Source organism: Protobothrops mucrosquamatus, unplaced genomic scaffold, assembly GCF_001527695.2.
Source record: "Protobothrops mucrosquamatus isolate PMUCROS unplaced genomic scaffold, P.Mucros_1.0 scaffold877, whole genome shotgun sequence".
Lineage (NCBI taxonomy): Eukaryota > Metazoa > Chordata > Lepidosauria > Squamata > Viperidae > Protobothrops > Protobothrops mucrosquamatus.
In genome coordinates, this window is record NW_015387131.1 from 555,166 (window position 1) to 576,327 (window position 21,162).

The window sequence follows — 21,162 nt, forward strand, 5'->3', positions numbered from 1 at the left end:
TATGTGAAGATTTAACATTGATTGTAATATTGAAAGCAGTCCTTCTAACTATGGAATCCTAGTATACAAATTGTCATTCCTGTAGCAACTTAAAATTTGTTAGAATTTAGGAAGATAACAATAAAGCATTAACTATTTTTATTAGCAGTTTCTATTAGTGGTTGTTGTTACTCTTGCAATTTCAATACAGATCATTCAAGTAGAAAAAAAAACAATTCAGTCGCGAGATCCAAAATTAGCATTTTATTCAGAACAGTGGGGTCAAGGATGTATCATTTATATTCTGGTACATAATACAGAGGCAAAGCTGTTGTCAAACATCTTTCTGGTTGTTTAACATACTGTGTAGTTACTTGAGCCGTAAGGATAAGGCTACCCCTTGACTTTTCAGTCTTTCTTTCTCTGTCTCTCTCACTTTCTCTCTCTCGCTCTCACACAGTTTTTGTTTGTTTTTGGTACAAATTATGTAAAACATTTGTGCTAAGAACTTTTTGCCCTCCCCAAACAAATAAAACAAACAAAAAATTAATTTAAAAAACTCAAACCTTGAGTACTCTAACTACAGCTCAACAATTGGATCAATGTCACTTGTTTGCAATCTGTTTGTAAATACTTTACCCATAACAAAAGATATAAACATGCAAAAACCTGAATCCATAGTCCAAATAATACATACACGTGTTTGGAAGTTTCAGCACTTCCCAAAGACTATGCTAATAAAACATTATGTACACATATCATTTTTACAGTGAAGTGGGAAAAAAAGTACTGGAAAATGTTTTTAAAAAAATGTGTATATGGATTAAGACCAAAATGTGTCAAACATTCTATCATAAGAAAAGAAAATCAGTTTTGCTACAAACTGGTGATATGAAAACTCCCTTTATTTGCAACCAGCTGCATAAGATTTAGAATTTTAGTGAAAAACCCTAGCATCTAAAACTAGAAGTATTGTACATCTTTTTCATGGCCTTCTTTCCCCACATGTCCCCAATAACAAAATGTTCCCATGAGGTTTTTTCAATTTTGTTATTTTAATAAAAGCAATGCAATGTAAAAGCATGTTGAAGCATATTGGTGACTGCACTTTCTCCCCATCCCCAATGTGATTTTTCTTCATTTTTTCATAAATCAGTACCATTTAAAGCCTTAAACATAAAATTAATTCCAATCTGAAAAAGGTACAAAAAGGCACATAAAATCCCAGTGCTTCTGTACTGTAAAATTCAAGTGTAACTGAGCTCAATTGTTTGTTTTCCTTTTTTTTTTCCAAAAAGCATTGGATGACTGATATTCCCAGTGAGCCCAAATAGGTTTGCAGCCTATGCCAAAGCCTTCTGCAAGCACTTGTGCTAGTAGACTACAAAGTTAAAGCCTAGCTTCTGTATGCTTGTTGGGAATACCAGTGAAAAGGTTTGTACTTGTCCAAATGCAACGCTGGCCACTAAGGCATTCAGTCATCACCTCCCCCGTACATATCAGCAAGTTTCTTGAAACGTGGACCCCAGTCATTTAGATAATCATAGTCTTGCTCGCCGCCACTACTTGAAGAGTTGAGGGAGCTCAAAGATCCAGCGGTGGAACCACTTCCCTCATAGTCAAAGACTAGAAGAGAGTCATATGGAGGAGCTGTAGGGTCGTTATCTGCAGCTTTTAGTCCCTGTGAACAATTAGGAGGAGAAAACTGTAAGAAAGAAAATAAGAACACTACCCCAATCATTTCTCACATGAATTGTGTGGATCCAAACTTGAGTGATTACTCCATGAGAAAATGTCTGGATTAGCAGCAGCTCCAGGAATAACTTAAGTGTAAGGAGAGCTATAATTACTTGCTTATCCTTCCTGCCTCTCGCTCTATATAATTTCTAATCATTAAAGAGATTGGAACACTTTATGTCTATGCGACAAGAATAAAAACCGTAAAAGAATGCAATGTGAATATGAATGGCTACCAGTTAAAACATTCTTTCATTCTAGTTCAACAGTTTTAACTATTTAACACATTGTAAATTATTAATAGCTGGCATGAAAATATTCATTGTGAGTTAAATGGCAATCTTGTTGTGTCTCTTGAATTTTTTAAATTGAAAACTAAACTAGAACAAAAAGGAAGAACTATATGCAAATAAAAGTAGGCTTCATTTGTCCACATAAACATACATGTCAATTCCTTTCATACTTTAAAAAAAATTAAAGTTCAATTTTAGAAGAGAATTGAGGACACTTTTTTTAATCTTTTTACTCTCAAGATATTGACTACAAATAAATTATCAAAAATCCCAGCAATAGTCCAAAGAAAACCCTCAGTGCAATTTGTCATTTAAATTCTGTGCTTTATAAGTAGTTCAGTATCGACTGATGGCTTTGGATGACGTACAATTTCTTATGCTGTTTGAGTTTATAGGATAAAATTATAAAAAATATTCAATGTTCTAGAAAAGGCACTTTATGTGCAAACTGTCTGTTAGAAAAACAGTCTTGAAAGATAGTTTTACAAAGGTGTGACTAAAGACTCAAAATCTGCATTATGGGAAAGTTAAAATTTGTGCATTTCATGTCCTAAATAAGCTGATGTACATGTAATACAAAAATTTCTAGAACACTGAAAAAAGAACAGATTAATATTTCACAATGTTGCCTAAAAAGGTAAGTTAATTTTGAAGAACTATAATATTTTAACTTATAATTGTTTCCAGAAAAGAAAAATTTAACTGACCTGATTTGGCCTGCCAATAGCTATTGCTGAAAAGCAGCACTCCCCAGCTTGTTAAAAGAAAAAGCTAGCATGACATAATTTCTTTATACAATTTCCCATTTGTTGATTGACAAATAGAGATTACTGATCCCAAACCCTATCTACTGAAAATTCAGCAGGTATTGAACTGTACTAAAATGCAGTGCATTCATAAAACCATGTGTTATCAAATTGATGGCATTTGTGATGATTCAAGTACATTCTTGCATTATTAAATTTAAGTCCACAAGTTGCAGCATCTTTGTAATGTCAAATATGTCTCCCTTACCCTCCCCCCGCCAGAGAGATGCAGAGATCCCTTATTCTGTGGGGTGCATGGTGCTCTCTAAGCTTCAATGTTTTTTTTGCAAACGTTTCATTTCCACATCAGATAACATCATCACTAATGATGCTATCTAGTTTGATAATGAAATATCTGCAAGGAAATAACTAAGCTCAGAGAGCACCAAGAACTCCATAGTGCAATTCTTAGCTACAAATATTTTCTTAGTATGACTAACCAATGCAGGAAAGTTAATTGATTCATTTGTTTCCCATTTAAATAAATTAAATGCTTTTGAACGTAAAAGCCATATTTACAGTATATCTGCATCATTGTAACTGTATCAACAATTCCTTAAAAATCATTATTCTTTAGATATAAATGCTGTTCATAATCGGCCCTAGTAGGCATATGTTTTCCCTCCTTCTCCAACTTTCAATTTACCTCATTAATGAAGTCTCCAATGTCCCCAGGATGAGGAGCTGCTGACCTAACTGGATATTGAGGTTCTGCATGAATAGGTCTTTCATCAAGCCGCCTTATTCCAACAGGTTTGATGGCATCTGGTTCTAAAGTGTCAGGTTGCTGGAGCTGACTTAAATCATAGTCCTGTAAATGATACATAAGATATTGATTTATATCCTGCTTTTTCATCCAAGAAAGCTGGTCTGGATCAGTGGTTCTCAAATACTTTAGTTTCAAGATCCTTTTATATTCTTAAAAATGATTGAGGACTTCAAAGAGCTTTGATCTATATGTTTGCTAGTTTCTATCAATATTTAGAAATTAAAACCCAGAAATTTAAAAATATTTACTTTATTTGATTTGCAGACATCTGAAAAGATGCTGGAATCCCCACATCCCATTTTGAGAACATTTGAGAAGTCTTCTTTTAGACTCAGAGATTAATTCCTATTTTTTATGATGCAGGCATTCCAAACAACTTCAGCTGCCATCCCTGACCCTCCAAACAGTAAATTTAAGGCTATAAGAACAAAAATACAATTTTAAAACCTTTCTTACTTTTTAAAAATCTAAACATATTTATGTGGATTATTATTTACAAACATATCTGTACTAATTAAGAACTTGTGATTTGTAATTCTAAATTTACATTTGATCTTTTATTTTTATTTTTTTTCAAAAACAAATATTCAATTTATTGTCCAATTGGATGCAAAATGAAATTTGATCTGATTTGGCCCTGAGATCAATAGGCCTGGATTTTATGTTATATTTTTCATTCCTGCACAGAAAACCCATGGCAAGAATTCTTCAGTCTATAACATTACAGCTGAAAATTTACTACAAAAAGGCCACTTGCCTAACATAATAAAAAACATAATTTTTATTTTTTACATAAAAACCTATTTTATGTAAGCCACAGGATGCCCTCTCTGCTAGATCTTGTGGCATGGGAAGGTGTAATTGAAGAGTGGCAGTACCTCAAATAACCCAGTCCCACACCCTGTAGGACTTTAAAAGTCAAAAACAGCATCTGGAATTGGACCGGAAACAAACTGGTAACCAATGCAGCTCATGGAGAAGAGTGTCAATGAGGAACACACATAACATCCTATGCTATTATATTTTGCATCAGTTGAAGATTCTGGATGATCAAGGGAAAGCCCACATAGAGCACATTAAAATACTACAAATGGAAGGATCTAGGAATGGGTGCTATTGGTACACAATATAAAATTGTGTGAAGGCTTTTATAATCATGACTGCCATTTGCTCCTTGAGCAGAAATTGTGTATCTGGGAGATTGCCCAGATTGCCCGAAGGATATGTTTGGGCAGCATAAAACCATCCAACACCAAAGAAGGCACAATTCCAGAACCAGAGGGTCTCAATTACCAAAAGCCTCTCAGTATTGCCAAAGTTCAGCTGAAACCTATTTTTTCCCATTCAAACATCCACAGCCTCTAGACAATGAGATAAGACATCAACAGCATTATTTAATTCTCTAGTATTTAATTTAATTATTCAATTCTCTAGATATGCAAAACTAGACATCATGGTACTGGATTAGTTCACCCAGTGGTCTCGTGTAAAAGTTAAAGAGAAGAGATAAAATACTGATGCCTAAGGGCTGAGAGTAGGACCTCTCCTCCTCAATCATTGCCAACTGGAATTACCCTGAAGAAAAAAAAGTCCCATACCATGCTACCAAAAGAGCCCCATACCATGCTACCCAGTCTTCAGAGTTAATCCAGGATACAGTATAGATGATATAAAAAGAGGGAGATCACCATCCAGATATCAAGCAAAGAAAGGATGAATGTACTTTCCCATTCCATCCAAAAGCACGACTAATGCCATTTCTGCCCATATCCAGATTTAAACCATGACTGAGAAGAATCTAGATAATCTCTTTCATCCAATAAGAAACAATTCAATAAAAGCATTATTAAGTTACTCACAGTAATGAAAAAACTGACGTCTTCATCGACATTTTTTAAAATTCTTAACCTTACATTATGCCAAGTACTACCATAAGCATCAATTTTAAGGCAAAACACATTGTTTGAATGTAGTCACATTCTCAATGACTGCCATCCCATGTGTTTTGATGGCTCTGAATCATCTTTACAAACATACACCTTTGTCTTTGATTGCACGAGTAAAGGGTATAAAATAGAGTGAAATTATTATTCCTGTTTAGTAATCCCAGGTGTTTTGCAGCCAACTTTGTTATTTGATTATTATGCCTGCCTGCAAAAGTATCAAATTATGTTGACAAGGAGGTTAGGAAAAGCTATTCAAAGTAATCAAAAGTCCTCTATTTTTTTCCCTACAGAGAAAAGAATTAGTCTCTTTTGATGCACATAGTGACAGCTTTCAAACACAAGCAGTTGTGGCAATTTACAGGCTTGATTTTCACACCTACAATATAAAAAGCACAAATGTGAAAAACAATCCTGATTATACAAACATAATAATATCACGGATTTTTGGGAAGGACTTGCTAGGTAGATAAATCTGCCAAATCTAATCTAAACATCTAGTTCACAGGTCCCCAACCTTTTGGGCACCATGGACTAGTTCCGTGGAGAGAGGTTTTTCTGCAGACCAGAGGGGCGTGGTTTTGTGTGCTGCCTGCATCTTGCAGATGGGGCTTTGCTTGTTTGTGCAGCCTGGTTGCTGGCATGCCGGGGCCTGGTACTGGTCGACGGACCAGGGGTTGGGGACCCCTTATCTAGTTGACTGTTCAACAAACCATAAAAAAAGATCAGTTCCTAACTGACAAGTTTTTGGAAAACTGCAGGACCAAACTGAGTGTAGTTTGTATTGATTACAAGAAGGCATTTGACCCTGTGCCATATGATTGGATAATCAAGTGTGTGGGAATATTAAAAATCAGCAGAAACATCAAAGGCTTGTGCAAAGAGCAATAGCAGAAAGGAAGACAACAGTTGTTGGTCAATAATTATAGACTGGAGAGGTTAATATCAAGACAGGAATTTTTCAAGGACACTCACTATCATCACTACTCTTTGTCATTGCACTGATTCCATTGTCAGTAATATTAAACAAGTCAAGCCATGGCTATCAAACATCAAATCTACCAGGCTATCCCACCTCGTTTACATCAATGATCTGAAACTGTGTTGGAAAAGGCCAACTGAAAGAAATAGAACTGCTCCTCAAGACTCTCTGTTTTCACAACCAAATTATTGCAATGGAATTTGGACTAGACAAATATACCACCCTTATCTATCATCAACAGGAGACAATATTGAAAACTGAAGGAAGCAAAATGGCATATCGAAATAACACCATGAGTCAGGGTGAACATAAGATAAAATCTGTAGCTCAAGGTTGAACTGTGGGATACTTGGTGGTCTCTGCACTTCACTGCTAGTACTGATGATGTTACCTAGTTCTGTAATGAAACATCTGCAAGAAAACAACCAAGCTCAGAGAGCACCAAAGACCTCATAGTGTGGACAAATACTACAAATACTTATGCACCCTTCAGGCTGACAACATCAAGCATAGCGAAATCAAGAAGGAGATTAGAAATGAATACATCAAGAAAGTGAAAAAGATCTCAGAATCAAACTCAGTGGAGGAAATACCATCTGGACAATTCCAGCCATTAGATTCACTATTGGAATAGTGGACTATATTCGAGCAGCACTAAAAGCTCTGAATAGGAAGAAAATGACTATGAATTATGTCCTTCATCCTTGCAAAAATGTTGACAGACTCTATTTATCAAGGAAAATAGGTAGATGTGAAATGTTGCAAGTACATCAGATGGTTGAAGATAAAAAAAAGGACAGTGAAGAAGATACACTGAAGCTAGTTAGTATATTAGGAAAGCTTACTGAGTACTGTAGAAACCAAACTGGCTGACAAGAAAGACCAAATGGAGAAAAGAAACATGACAAGGCAAAGTATTATATGGACAGTACATTAAAAAAAATAGCACGCAAAGCTGAAAACAGCAAGATCTAGCAATGGCTGGTTGAAAGTTGAAGAAAGACAGAGGGCTAATTCTGGCTGCACAAGACCAAGCCTTAAGAACAATGCGTACAAAGCTAGAACTGAGAAGACAGCAACAGACAGCAAATGTCGCCTCTGCAAAGAAGAAACAGTGGACTACCTGGTAAGCTGCAATAATAATATCACATAGACAGAATACAAACAACAGCACGACAAATTAACAACAATGGTGCATTAGAAGATCTGCAAGAAATAACATTTGCCTGCAAGCAAGAACTGGTTGGACCATAAAATGTAGTATAGAAAATGAGGAAAGGGTCTTTAGATTTCAAACTGACAGACACCTGTCACATAACATCCCAGACTTAACAACAGCCCATAAGAAAGACAAAAAGTCTAGATAGTGGACACAGCAGTACCTGAAAACAACAAAATAGAAGAGAAAAAACTAGAGAAGATAACAAAATAAAAGACCTGCAAACAGAATTAGAACTGTGGCAAAATAAAACAATGGTAGTACCAATAGCAATAGGTGCCTTGGGTGCAATCCCAAAACAACTGCAGCACCATTTAAACACACCTGGAATCGCCATCACTCAATTGCAAAAGATAACTTTATTCGGAACAGCTTATTTCCTGCATTGATACTATTAACACTATCAAACATAAACATCTGCCTATCCCAGGTCCTTGGGAATAGATGGATAAAGATGTCAAATCCACTCTAAACATCTGGCTAATTGTGTAACAAACCATACTATTTCAAGAGCAAGCTATTGGAACTAAGAAAATTAAGGCCAGAATTAAAAAATCATCAAATGTTTCAAATTTTATTTGATTTGCAGATTGCACAAAAAGCAGAAGAATCAGTAGATCATTTACTCAGTTTGTGCAAGAAGATTGCCCAAATTGATTCCAAATAAGAACAAAGTAGAGTCATCAATATTCATTGTAATATCTGAAAAATTGATTGTGTACCAGTAAATTAAAAATTGGTGGGAACATATAGTTGAAAAGGTAACTGAAAATGAGCAACTTAAAATATTGTGGATTTCTGAATAAAGATTGATAAAGTCTTGGCTCATAATCACAGATATAATTGTGGCTAAAAAGAAGAAAGTGTGAATAATTGAAGTGGCAATACAAGGGGATAGTAGAATAGAAGATGAAGTATTGGAAAAGATCACCAAGTATCAAGATCTGAAAATAAAAATAGAAAGATTGTGCCATAAACAGATTGTGTGGTCCCAGTGATTTATCTGGATGCCCTATCAAAAATTTTTGGATGCACTTAGAAAATCTGTACACTGACAAAATTTCCATTTGTTAATTTCCAAAGTCCAACTGCTTGGATTTGTACATCTACTACACCAATACATTACAACAATGTAGGCTCTGGGGAAGAACTCAGTGCATATGAAGATTAATACCAGCTAAAAAACTGGCTGCTGTGACTTTACACATAACAATAACAACAATAATAATATATGTATGTATGTATGTATGTATTTTTTTCTTTTGTTCAATCATGTCTGATTCTTGAAGACTGCCTGGAGAGGTCCCTGGAGTTTTCTTGGCACAATTTTTCAGAAATACGGTTTTTCAGAAATGGTTTGCCACTGCCTCCTTCCAAGGGATAAGAGAAAAATGACTGATCTAAGGTCACCCAGCTAGCTTTGCCTAAGACAGGACTAGAACTCATGGTTTCCTGGGTTTTTTTTTGCTTGATGTCTTATAATAACAGTACAATGCAATACAGTATAGTACAGTATAAATATTTCATTATGAACACATAATCTTTACCTGATCTTCTTCTCCACCACCTTCTTCGTCATATTTAAGAATATTGTCTCTCACATCATCTTCTGGATCTATAAGTAACTGCTTGGCCTGACGTTCTTTATCACGGCGTTTCATCCAAACCACAAACATTAGAACTAGAACTAGATGAAATGCAGAAGAAAGTGGGAGGTTTATTTGTTTCTTCTTATATTGTTCTTTTTAAAAATACAAGAAATTAACACCTTCAGTACTTATCTGTTTGGGAATTTATGTGCTTCAGCAACTTAAAAGAATGAAGCAGTAAATTCCTTCTACTACATTCCCTAACACTATATAGGATGTATAGGACTTGGAGAATTCCAAACACCATCAAAAAGATAACATTAAAGAAGAGGGTGTAAGAAACTGCATCAGGCGGAGGGAAAATAATCAATTGGTTAGAATTCATTCAGAATGCATCAAATCAGTTCGGGAGCCATAGCAGCCATATGCTAAATAAATGAAGAGCAATAGCAGATATACAATACAATCAACTAGTTGCTGTTAGATTTCTCTACTTACAATCTAGACAGGAAACAATCGAAGATACGAGAATCTAATAGCTCTGATTACTAGAGTTTTTTAGAAGTAAGATTAGGGTTTCAGCACAAGAATTACAGTGAGCATTGTGCTTTCAAATGAGATAGTTATATTTAAGTGATTTAGGGACTGAAGTCTAGTGTGTTTCCTTCTGCTTTTTCAGTGTCAAAAGGAGTAGGCTAGTTTCTCATGAAAGCAGGGTACTTTGCATAGGTTCAATGTTTTGGTAACTGTTATTCTCAGAGCTGTAAACTATAGTGAATTATAATTAGATAAATTAGTGCACTTGAAAGAGCAAAATGGTTGTACATACACATGCACGCAGAGGGAGTCAGAGTACTTTCTGAAGCTCTCACGTTAGCCTTGAAAAGACATGCCAGTTTTAGTGCTTGAGAGAGTGTGTTCTGATGTATGTGTCATGAATGCTTAACACAGCCATAACACATATTACATAAATTTGAGGTCAGTCACACTAGCTTTCTAATTTCTTTATGTAATGAAGTATAAAACAGAACATCAATGGCATGTAGGGAGAGTTAGGGTGAAACAATACAGAATGCCAAACCACTCTATTTGTAACAAAGACCATGTCTCGTTATCTGGTTTGAAACATATAATTCAAAATATCTTGTTTACCATTGTTTTTTTTTAAGCATGACTTTTATACTTATAAATGGAAGAAGAAAAATATGTGATAATTGCTAAGCATTTATAATGCATACTATAGGTTTGCTGCTGTTGGTTTACTGGTTACTTTTACTGTCCTTAGTATACAACCTTTAAACACGTTTCTCTCTCTGTGTGTATATGTGTGTGTGTGTGCGCACGCGCATTTATAGATCTCGACCTCTCTCTTTCATCTATCTATCTATCTATCTATCTATCTATCTATCTATCTATCTATCTATCTATCTATCTATCTATCTATCTATCTATCTATCTATCTATCTATCTATCTATCTATCTATCTATCTATCTATCACGTACACATAAAATGGCACCAAAAGATGAACTGCTGAGAGAATGCCTAGGGCAACAGAAGACATGGAAGGAAGATTAAGCGATGGCAAGACAATATCTTGCATGGGATGTATCACTGATAGCTTGCTGGCTGACATTAGGAAATCCTATCAATGCCTGAAAAACAATTGACAAAAATACAGCACGGGGGAATTGATCATAGCAGCACAAGAACTGACATTAGCCCGATCCATAGAAGCAGGGCTTTACCACACTATACAAATTCGAAGGTACAGACTGCAGAGAGGCCTCTGAGACAGTCCAATATGTATTGGCAGGCTGTAAGATACAGGTAGTAACAATATACACTGAACAGCACAACCAAGTAGCTGGCACTGCGTACAAAAACATATGAACAGTGTTTAGGCTAGACTCTCCTGTCCATATGAGAGATTCCACAGAAGGTATGGAGAATAATAAGGGCTAAGATACTGTGGCACTTCCAGATCTACATGTATAGGGAGGTACTGGCTAAACAAACATTGTGGTAGCAGACAAAGACTAGAAGACATAATGGTGATAAATGTTGTGGCAACCATGTTAGGAAGATGTATGTATGAAAAGTATGAAGAACTGGGCTTGAAGGAGAAATTAGGGAGGATGTGGAAAGTTAAGGCCAAAGTGGTTCCAGTGGTGGTAAGCTGAAAGAGAGGCTCCAACAGATCCCAGGAACAACATTGGAACTCTTTGTTCAGAAGAACCCTCAAACTCCCAGGCCAGTGGTAGGGGACTTGAGATTATCAGCCATAGAAGTGAGAAAAATAAAATTTACAAACACACACACATATTATCTCATGTATCTCTCTCTCTCTCTCCATTCCATTCACAAAGACATTCAGATGTCATCTAGAATGCTTGCTCTAAAATTTCAAAGATATTTTCAGAATATACCCATAAGAAAGAAGTCATAAGTTTTAGCAAGAACATTGCCTATTATATATTCTCAAATCAATCATCAACAGCCCATCTATGTATAAAGAATCTATACCATGGTAAATCAATCTTTAACATTTTTAGAACATATAATAACATACCCAATTACTGCTAAAATAGTTAGAAGATTTACCAAGTAGTATGATGATGCAGAGAAGAATTGCAATGATAGCACCCGTGCCTAGTCCTGCACCAACAATCCTGTCAGCATCTGTACAGTCTCCATTTAAATCACACTGACAAACTTTCACTTTCAGAATAGAAGTGCTAGACTTGGGAGGATTTCCAGAATCTGTTATTATTATTGGAACATCATATATTCCAGCCTCCAAGAACCTGATCTTTAAAGCCAGTTGAGCACGGTCACCTGAAAAAAGAAAAGAAAAGAAGCCTGGATAAATAATCAAACTAATCAGAGAACAACTGCTTAGAATCTCTTTATGGAATAGCTAAGTTATTTATTGGTAAGCTTTCATCAAAGTGAAAACTTAGTTTGAATTTTCTCCCAAAAGCATATAAAGACCTATGAGAAGCTGATTCCAGCTCTTAGAATCAGGTCATCGAATGCCATGAACAAATTTCTTCAATAGAAAAACCCCAAAACTGGGAAAACTGAGTTTCCTAGTACTGTGTTTAATTCAACTGAATATTATATTGTTACAATCACTTTAAAATATTAGAAATAAAAATTAATAGAAACTACTACTAGTTACAAAACAAACACATAAAATTTGTCATAAAAAGGAATGTATATTACCACTAATGCGAATAATAGTCCAATTTTTCTTAACACTGGGAGGAGAATTTGGCAACTCAAATGCAAATGGTCCAGCATTTGGATCAATATCATCATCTATTGCTGTGATATTTGTTGCGTTGGGCTGTAGTGTTTCACATGTTGTAGCTTCTTGAGGATCCACTCGGGGAGCGTTATCATTGATGTCAAGCAGATAGATCTGAAGGGTACCAGTCCCACTCATTAGTGGGATTCCTTTAAGGACACAAACACAAAATAAAACAAGCATACTTTCTATTAAAAAGGATTGTTTTACTTACTGAACATACAAGAACATACTAACAGAAAAACGTACAAGCTAAATAACATCTTTTTCTGACTACAAAGAGTTATTTTCTGAACATAAAAATCAAGCTGAAGCTAAGACGGAAAAAAAAACATTGCAGCAGACTTGGTCCAATGGAAAAATGTTTTTCAAGTGTAAGAACAAAACTTCCAATTCAGACTGAAGGTAGAAGAGTATCTTCATACTGAATTGACTTTCTGAAGCTTATGTGTATTTCCCGAGTAAAGACATTGGGTTTTTTTCTATGCCAACTTAGTGACATTGCCTGAATAAGGCTTGAATCTCTGCATCAGAGCTGAACACCATGCAAGTTGTACAGTATATCACCACATTCCCTTAAAATAGCATCAACGTAGCAGTACTTTGGCTACAAAATGGAAACAAGTGGGAATGTCACTGGTATATATTTGTCATAAGCTATGAAATTTTAGAATGACTTCGTTTTAGAGCTTAAAAATTTATCTGATGTTACTATATTAAAAACCTGTATCAAAGCAGATACAGGAAAAGTATGCTTGGGTTTCTAACAGAATTATATAGATTTATTACTTAATTGTAAATTGTTTCAAGAATCTAGAGGTTTTGTTTCATTCAGAATGAGCAAGTTTTACAGGTGTCAAGAGCAAACTGTAGAAATTGGTAATTTTGGATAGAAATATCTAAAAAGTGAAGCATTAGAAAGCTCATGGCTATCACACTATTGGATTCAAAGCTCCAGTGTATTCCTTTGGAATGGGCATGCAACATCTCATGTATACACAAAGGAGAGAGCTTTGATTGTTGAACCATGGCAGCCATCTTACTTGTTTCCACCTCCTTCTGAAGAAAATGCTGTACAGTTCTTTTTAAGGATTCCAGATCTTTTGAAATCTCACCACTGTTGAGTAATATAGTATTTAAAAATCCTTCATCTTTAGTTAAAAATACCTCCTTAGTCAGGAATATTTTGTTTTATACCTAAACAAAAAATGACTCATGGTGTTTGCCAGATGTTCTAGTATCTCTACATTCTAATGAGGTAAAACTAAAACGAATGAGGTTTCTTAAATTACAGCTCCTTGATGCTAAGCATAAAATTATGATTATTTGATAACTTTAACAATAGAAATCATATGCTCCTGGATAAATAATATAAAGATAGGAGACAGACAAAGAATACAATAGAAATAAAAAGTTCCATAGGAAGATTTTACACATGAAAATAGTATTTTGCGAATAGGTTAGGTTGTTTAACCCATTTGTAAATTAGTTACACTGATTCAAAAATTTCTAAGTGCTTATTTTTAAGTTCATGATTTAAGAACTGAACTGAACTGAAATCAAGACTGGAACAGCAACATCTTTCCTAGCAAACACATGGGAATGGGCTGATTTCCTCTTAGTCACACTTCTTTTCTTTAATGGAAAAAATCCAACCTCAACAGTCCTTGGTATCCAGGTCAATGGAAAATGCCAGGATATCCTGGCTCTTAGCTCTCGGCTTTCCAATTGCTAATAGTATTGGTGTCCCAGAATAGTAAATAACTCCTTTTCAGGTATTACTTTCTCCATAACAATACCTATACCCAGAGAATTTCTCTTATAATTTATTGTGATTATAACACAGCATTTATATCAGTATTTCATATCCTTGTTTTGCTGATGATATTCATAGCACTCAAAGATACAAATGATAGGCCTTTGAAATTAATCACATACCACTGTCGGTGGCAAGGAAAGTAGCATTATACATATTATGTTTCACATGTGGTGATTCTCTGTCCAGAACACTAGTTGTTGTTATTTGACCATTAATTGGATCAATCTTTAACCAATTGGCTGGATCTGAAAGTTTTGAATATCTGCAAAAATTTAACATAAAGCACTATATTAACATTAGATGCATTTGGTTAAACAAATCATCAGCAGGAAGGTCACATAGAAAATAAATTGTACATGACAGACTTGCAAAAGATGCTATCTAGAGAAAATATTTATGTAATAAGCAAAATAATTTGTATTATTGAATATATTTTTCATATTTATATATTTGCTATATATATTACTCAAAGTTACATAATACTTTTTGATATCCCTAGACATATACAATGGCTTAAAACTGTATAGTATCTAAAAGTATTGTCATGTAAACATTACATAAGCGTTCAAAATTCAAATTACATCACTGATGAAAAGTAAGTCTCAATGATTAAAAAGTACATGATCTGCTGTAGTCTCATTAAATTATTTGTGAAGTGGAATGTCTTTATCAATGTTAAGTCAATTCTAAGCAAGAATAATTTAAAAAGAAATAAAAATTTTACTTGCTTTGGGGATTCTACTCTGCAAGTAATATTTGCAGAGTCCTTAAAATTTAAACCAGACTGATTCAATGGAAAACACTTTAATCGCATACTTGGTACAGACAGAAAGCTAAAATCTAGGCTAAAAGGTAGCATAGGAAGACAGACAGACACACTAATTGAAGAGGGTCTGGTGACGAAAGGCAGGACAATTTTTCCAAAGGCTGCATTACTCTAAGACAGGGGTCTTTAAACTTGGCCCTTTTATGATTTGTGGACTTCAACTCCCAGAATTCCTCAGCCATGCTGGCTGAAGAATTCTGGGAGTTGAAGTCCACAAGTCATAAAAGGGCCAAGTTTGAAGACCCCTGCTCTAAGAAAACAGATCTAGTTCACAGTGTTGGACAATGACAATTTTTCGATTCAAATGGAAGGCCAAAATTATTGGTGGAAAGAAAGGAAATGGCTGGTTTAATATTATTTTGTCCCTACAAAAAGTGAGGAAAGGAAATTATTTTTATACTACACAGAGTTCTCCAGATCAAGTGGCAAGAGGACTTAGCAAATGTGGGTCTAAATGACTAAGGGCAAGACAGAGAATTTAGGGTAAGAAACCATGACAGATTGGAACTCTGATATGAAGCTACCCTGAAGGAATGCTGTGGGGAAAATAAAAGTTTTGAGAATAAGAGAATGACAGTTGCAGAAACTCAATTAATACAAAACACAGGTAGAATTTGGGAAGAATAGTAGATTTCTTTTTGGATAAACTAGAAGAATGATCAGTTCAAGGATAAAGATACTAATTCTATTCAGTGACAAACAAATTGAAAGTATTTGCCCAGAGCTGTGTTAATGTGATAAGACATGAAGTTGTTGCTTGCACCAAACAATTCTAACTTCTAAAACACTGTATGTGCAGATGCATAAAACGTATCTGTAAATCATAGAGATTTAGATGAAGAATACTTTTTTAAACAACTTTCCAATTATTCCTGCATGCAAAAGAAAAAAGAAAGGAGTCATTTATTTATAGGCAACCAAATGATGTAGGCAGTTATATGTTACCTTAAAGTAGTCTGTTGCATGAAACGATCTGGATCCTGAGCTGTGAATGATGTTAAAACAGTCCCAGGAAGAACCCCTTCCTCCTGACGTATAAGCTTTGTGACTGGGACAAAAGTTGGGCTTTCATTCACATCAATAACTGTAATGGATACAGTTGCTGTTGACTGAGGAGGATGCTGTATTCCTTTTGCCAAAGGCACTTGGTTTTCTGCAGCTACGGTCAATACAAATTTCCTATTGCTCTCAAAATCAATAGGCTGGCAAAAGCAAAATAGAATATTAGTTATTTTAGTCATGGGCTACACAAAAAAATTAAGTACAATATACCAACATAAAAGAGAAGTTGTAATATTACAGAAATGCTTAAAGATTCTTGAAAATCTTAGAGACCTGCAACTTGAAGGAACAAACTATATGTAAAAGCCTTGTGATTACTATTATAGAAACATGACCTCTTCACTTTTGAGGTTGCTTCTTACCCTCTAGAGCTATTATTATAACTGGCTCTTCCAAACTCCCTTGCATGAAACAGATCTCTAGTAGCTTACATTTTTAATGACTATGCTATGCTAGATGACACATGATCAATCAATCAGTAAACCAAACAAAACTTAAACTATTCTGTCCCACTTTAAATAATTCAATGTTTACTCAGATTATTTCATTTTTATTTTGAAGAGTATGACACTTTTTGATCCACAGCACAAACACTCAAAGGTGCCTCAGTGTTCTGTTGGATCTTATGTAGTACAAGTGGGCTATAAATATTTCAACTGTCTTTTAAACAGAATCTCTGTGCAAGCTGTTTAAAAACTGACTTTACAAGTAAGTAAGTGGTGGGCTCATAACTTTTAGTTTGGACAAACGTTGACTGCATTACAAATAGAGACACCATTCTGATGATTATTTGAATGTCTAGTTAATTTAAAACAACTCTGATTTGTATATTTCATTCTGCAAATCAGTATGGCTCTATAATACATTCTATGCAGCCATAAAAACATATGCATAATTTCAATAGGGAATATTCACAGCCCAAAGATGCTCTTCTCAGGCTTTTCTATTATGGTCTACAAGGGTCTACCCATGGAGATCTGTTAATTGGAACAACATGCAAAGACTAGAATAGTCTCTAATGTTCTTTTCTATGAACGTATTAATTTATTTTAATTTGCAGTTGTTTTCAACAGCTTCTGGAATTTCTTTCTAGTTTGAGAAAGATCATTTCATTCCATATGAAGCTGTTTATATATTGTACTTTAAGTATTGCAAGTAGTCAGCATTTTTCAAAGGGCAGCTGAAAGATACATATGGGGATTTTTTAAATGTGTGTTTAGAAAATTACATGTTTGTTGGATGCTACTTCCTCCAATTTGGGACAATTTTAATGTGTTTTGAATTTTTAACAGCCCCCTTGTGACTCTGTTACTTTAATATGACAAGTTAATTGAATCTGTTTATGGTTCAATTATATAACTGCTATTTTGCACTTATAAAATTATTTCTATTGTATTTCAGTGTTTAGTATCAAAAGTATTTGGTATAGGTACTCTTTGAGGGTCAGTTTTTTATTATGTATTATGTATGGGATAAATAACAAATGATTATATTGAATTTATAGTGGTTGTGAACAGTTGCTATTATCATTATGTGTTGAGTAAGAGCAGCTCAATATGGATCTGGCAAAATTATTAATTTTAAGTTTGGTCCACATTAATCTTTATCGAAACTAAAGTGTTTAAGTATGTATCATAACATTACAATGTAAACTCTGCCCTTAAGTAACTAAATAAGAAGCAGTTTCATTGTGAGGTCACAAGGCATATTCTGCTACTTGCTCCCTATATCAAATATCTCCAATGGATGCCATTCTCACATATTTTATATATTAATGGGAACTGCAGAAATGGCCCTGCCGATCTGTAATCACCACTGTGTAATCAGTAATAGAAGCTGACAATTGGAATTAGATAGGGTATTTTTGTGAGTTAAAAATATATATATTTTCCACCCAAGCTGTATGCATGTCATAAGATATATTCCTTTGACAACCAGAAATCTGAAGATATTACATAACTCTTTTGTTAGGTATAGTTCTTAAGCTTTTGTTTTGACCACTGAGCGTTTGCTGAAGGCATACTATAGGTCTGATATCCGGAAGTACTATAGCTTAAAAGAGGGTGGGAAATCAAGATATCCCTAATATCTGCAATTTTCTCTTTCATATATTATGGAAGTAGTTAAGGCAATTCCTATATCAATTTTTTTAGATTATTAGTAGTATCCTGAGCTGAAAAACTGCAAACATATTTCCAATTTAGTTGTTTATTCTGTCAAATTCAGGTACAAGTTTTCATGGAATCAGGGATTGCTTACCAAATAAAATATAACCCCTTCAGGAATCATTACACTGTATTAGGGCTAATAAGGGCTTAGTGCTTCTCTGGGGAATTCTTCCACATTTATTTATTCAGTTTTACCTTCTTTTTTCTTGCTTGTACTCTGACAGGTCTAAAAGATTTAATTTGAAGCAAACTGAGCTACTTCAAATAGATTATGCTTTTGAGCCTTTCATTTCGTCCTCTTTACAGAGATTTAGTTCAATTTTAGCTTTTCTGTTTTGTTTTTCGTTTCATACCTTTTTAGTTTGTAATCTTGAGTGGTTCATTTTTGCATGAATATAAATGGAAATATACAACAAAATAATGTAGAAATATGAAGAGTGACTCTCTTTTCATACTAATATAAGAGACATTCTACAATACTGAAACTATTGTTTGATTTCTCTTTGATTTGAGTGCTTGGGAATATTATATGCAAGGAAATGAAGTATAGTATATGTACAGAAAGCGATTAAAATATCTTATAATATCTATTATTTTTAATTTACCAAACAAGAAACTTGGCCTGAGCAACCATTACATGTCATGAAGAATGACAGCATAAATGATTGTTTCTTTCCCTATCATTATCAGATATGCATAAACCGAATCATCTTACAAATACAGTTATGGCATTGCATATTAATGCTACTTTTACACTTCAGGGCAGGATCTATTACTGCAAACTAAAGTAATGAACATAAAATCTAACTAAGGTAATGAATATTTGTGATGTGGCAATCTTCATAAATGTGGTATTTGTTTAAATGTAAGTTTGGCACATCATATTTAAACTGATGACAATGATTTTAAAAATATAATGAGGCATCATGGGACTACTTTGAAGTCCATCTCTTAAGCTCCATTTTCACTTCAATTGCAAGCTTGGTAATAGCAGTGATCCCAAATAGGGGAAAAAAGCCAGGAAGTAAGAGACTATGGGAAGTTCAGGTTGCAGATAGTTGATCCAATTCTCCATATGTCGCCACTACTTTTCTTTTAAATTATGTTTGTACCTGCAGATTTATATTCATTGGGGAGTTTTAAAAACAAATTGATCTGCTGCTTGCACATATAGTTTGATCCTAAATAACATAATTTGTTATACATAATGCAATTAATTTTAGCAACTGCAAGTCAAGTCAGATTCATAAAACAAGAGTAAAAACCTGTAGCAGCCCAACCTACTGTTCTCAATCAGAATTCTACTATTTATAAATTAAATATCATGATCTAATTCAGATTTTTAAAGTTATGTTATGTGTAACCCTAGTGGAGCATGACATCTATAGCTGATGAATGAGATCATCCAACAATATGGGAAGGTATATCACATTATATTTCCACCATAAGCCAACTGATATAGTGGAGGTGTTTCTTGATGTGTGGAGACTGGGAGTTTGGGAAAGAACAGGCTTCTACTCAACCCCAGCAAGACTACATGGCTCTGGTTCTTGGCACCTTCTATCTCTTAATCCAGATTGGGCTGCACTATTCAAGCAGAACCAGTGCACAATTTGAAGGTTCTCCTTTTCAAGAACAGGCCAGTTTTTTTGCATAACTTCATAATGTGTACCAATTGCATATGTTCCAAGATCAGGGCCTCTGCACACAATCATGGCTTAGTCAACTCTCAAGTGGATTACTGCAATGTATTTTACCATTCCATTACTCCCGAAGAGTTTCTGGGAACTGTGGATGGTTCACAAATGTGGTGCGATGAACAGTTATAAGCATTCTTCAGTGTAACACCTCTCTTATTTGAACGGAATTGGCTGCTAGTATGATTCAGGGTTCAATTCAAGATACAGGTGGTCACCAGAACACTCTTCATAGCATTGAGCTGGGTTATTTGCCTCTCCACCAAACACTTCTACCTTTCCCATTAGATTTGGCAGGACAAGCATACTTCTGGTCCTGTTGGTTAAGAAATGTCTTCCTGTGAAAACCCAGGAAGTGTGGGTTTTGCAACATTATCCCCTGGATCACATTGGTCTTGATCATGCAAGACATTTCCAAAGCTATAAAGACATGGTTGTGTGCTTAAGTATAGGAGTTGGGTTATCAGAGCCTGTGAAATGGTTATGTTAATCGTTGATTAGCCACAATTGGCTGCTATGTGTTTTTCTATGCGGCTATTTCTTAATAGCTGTTAGCCATCTGACTTAAATTAAATTAAAAAATTCACTTGAATACAAAGTTAAACCTTAGCAATTTTTCTGGAATACAACAAAAATGATACCATTTTTTAGATTAGAGTTTTTGTAATTTTTAATTAATAGGTTTTGTGATCTAAAATATTTTTGAAAATCCCTGATGTAGTCCATTTGTTCCAAATTTAAAAAATGTGCAACACAAAACACATCAGATTTCTTAATATGTAGATTTGAGATATTTCAATTTGGCCACTTTCTTTCATGTAGAAATAATCCTAAACTACCTTTCTGAATTACATATACAAATCAGACAAAATTGTATCTTAACAATATTAAATTAAATTTATTTCACAGAAGGACAGAATTGTTGAAGTTGTTTTCAATTTGAAAATATTATTTAGTCAATT

General features: G+C 34.5%; 1 protein-coding gene across 1 annotated transcript in view; it reads right to left on the minus strand.

Moving 5' to 3' along the window:
* Positions 1 to 228: 228 nt before the first annotated feature.
* The window catches only part of CDH2 (cadherin 2), a 123,900-nt gene continuing 102,966 nt past the window's right edge, over positions 229 to 21,162 (minus strand). Inside the window, exons 10-16 of the mRNA XM_015819238.1 lie at positions 16,219 to 16,475; positions 14,567 to 14,709; positions 12,544 to 12,777; positions 11,920 to 12,153; positions 9,276 to 9,415; positions 3,462 to 3,626; positions 229 to 1,660 (exon numbers count right to left, since the gene is read on the minus strand). Of these exons, the coding sequence (XP_015674724.1) occupies positions 1,454 to 1,660; positions 3,462 to 3,626; positions 9,276 to 9,415; positions 11,920 to 12,153; positions 12,544 to 12,777; positions 14,567 to 14,709; positions 16,219 to 16,475 (1,380 nt within the window). The 3' untranslated portion in view covers positions 229 to 1,453. The remainder of the gene's footprint in view (positions 1,661 to 3,461; positions 3,627 to 9,275; positions 9,416 to 11,919; positions 12,154 to 12,543; positions 12,778 to 14,566; positions 14,710 to 16,218; positions 16,476 to 21,162) is intronic.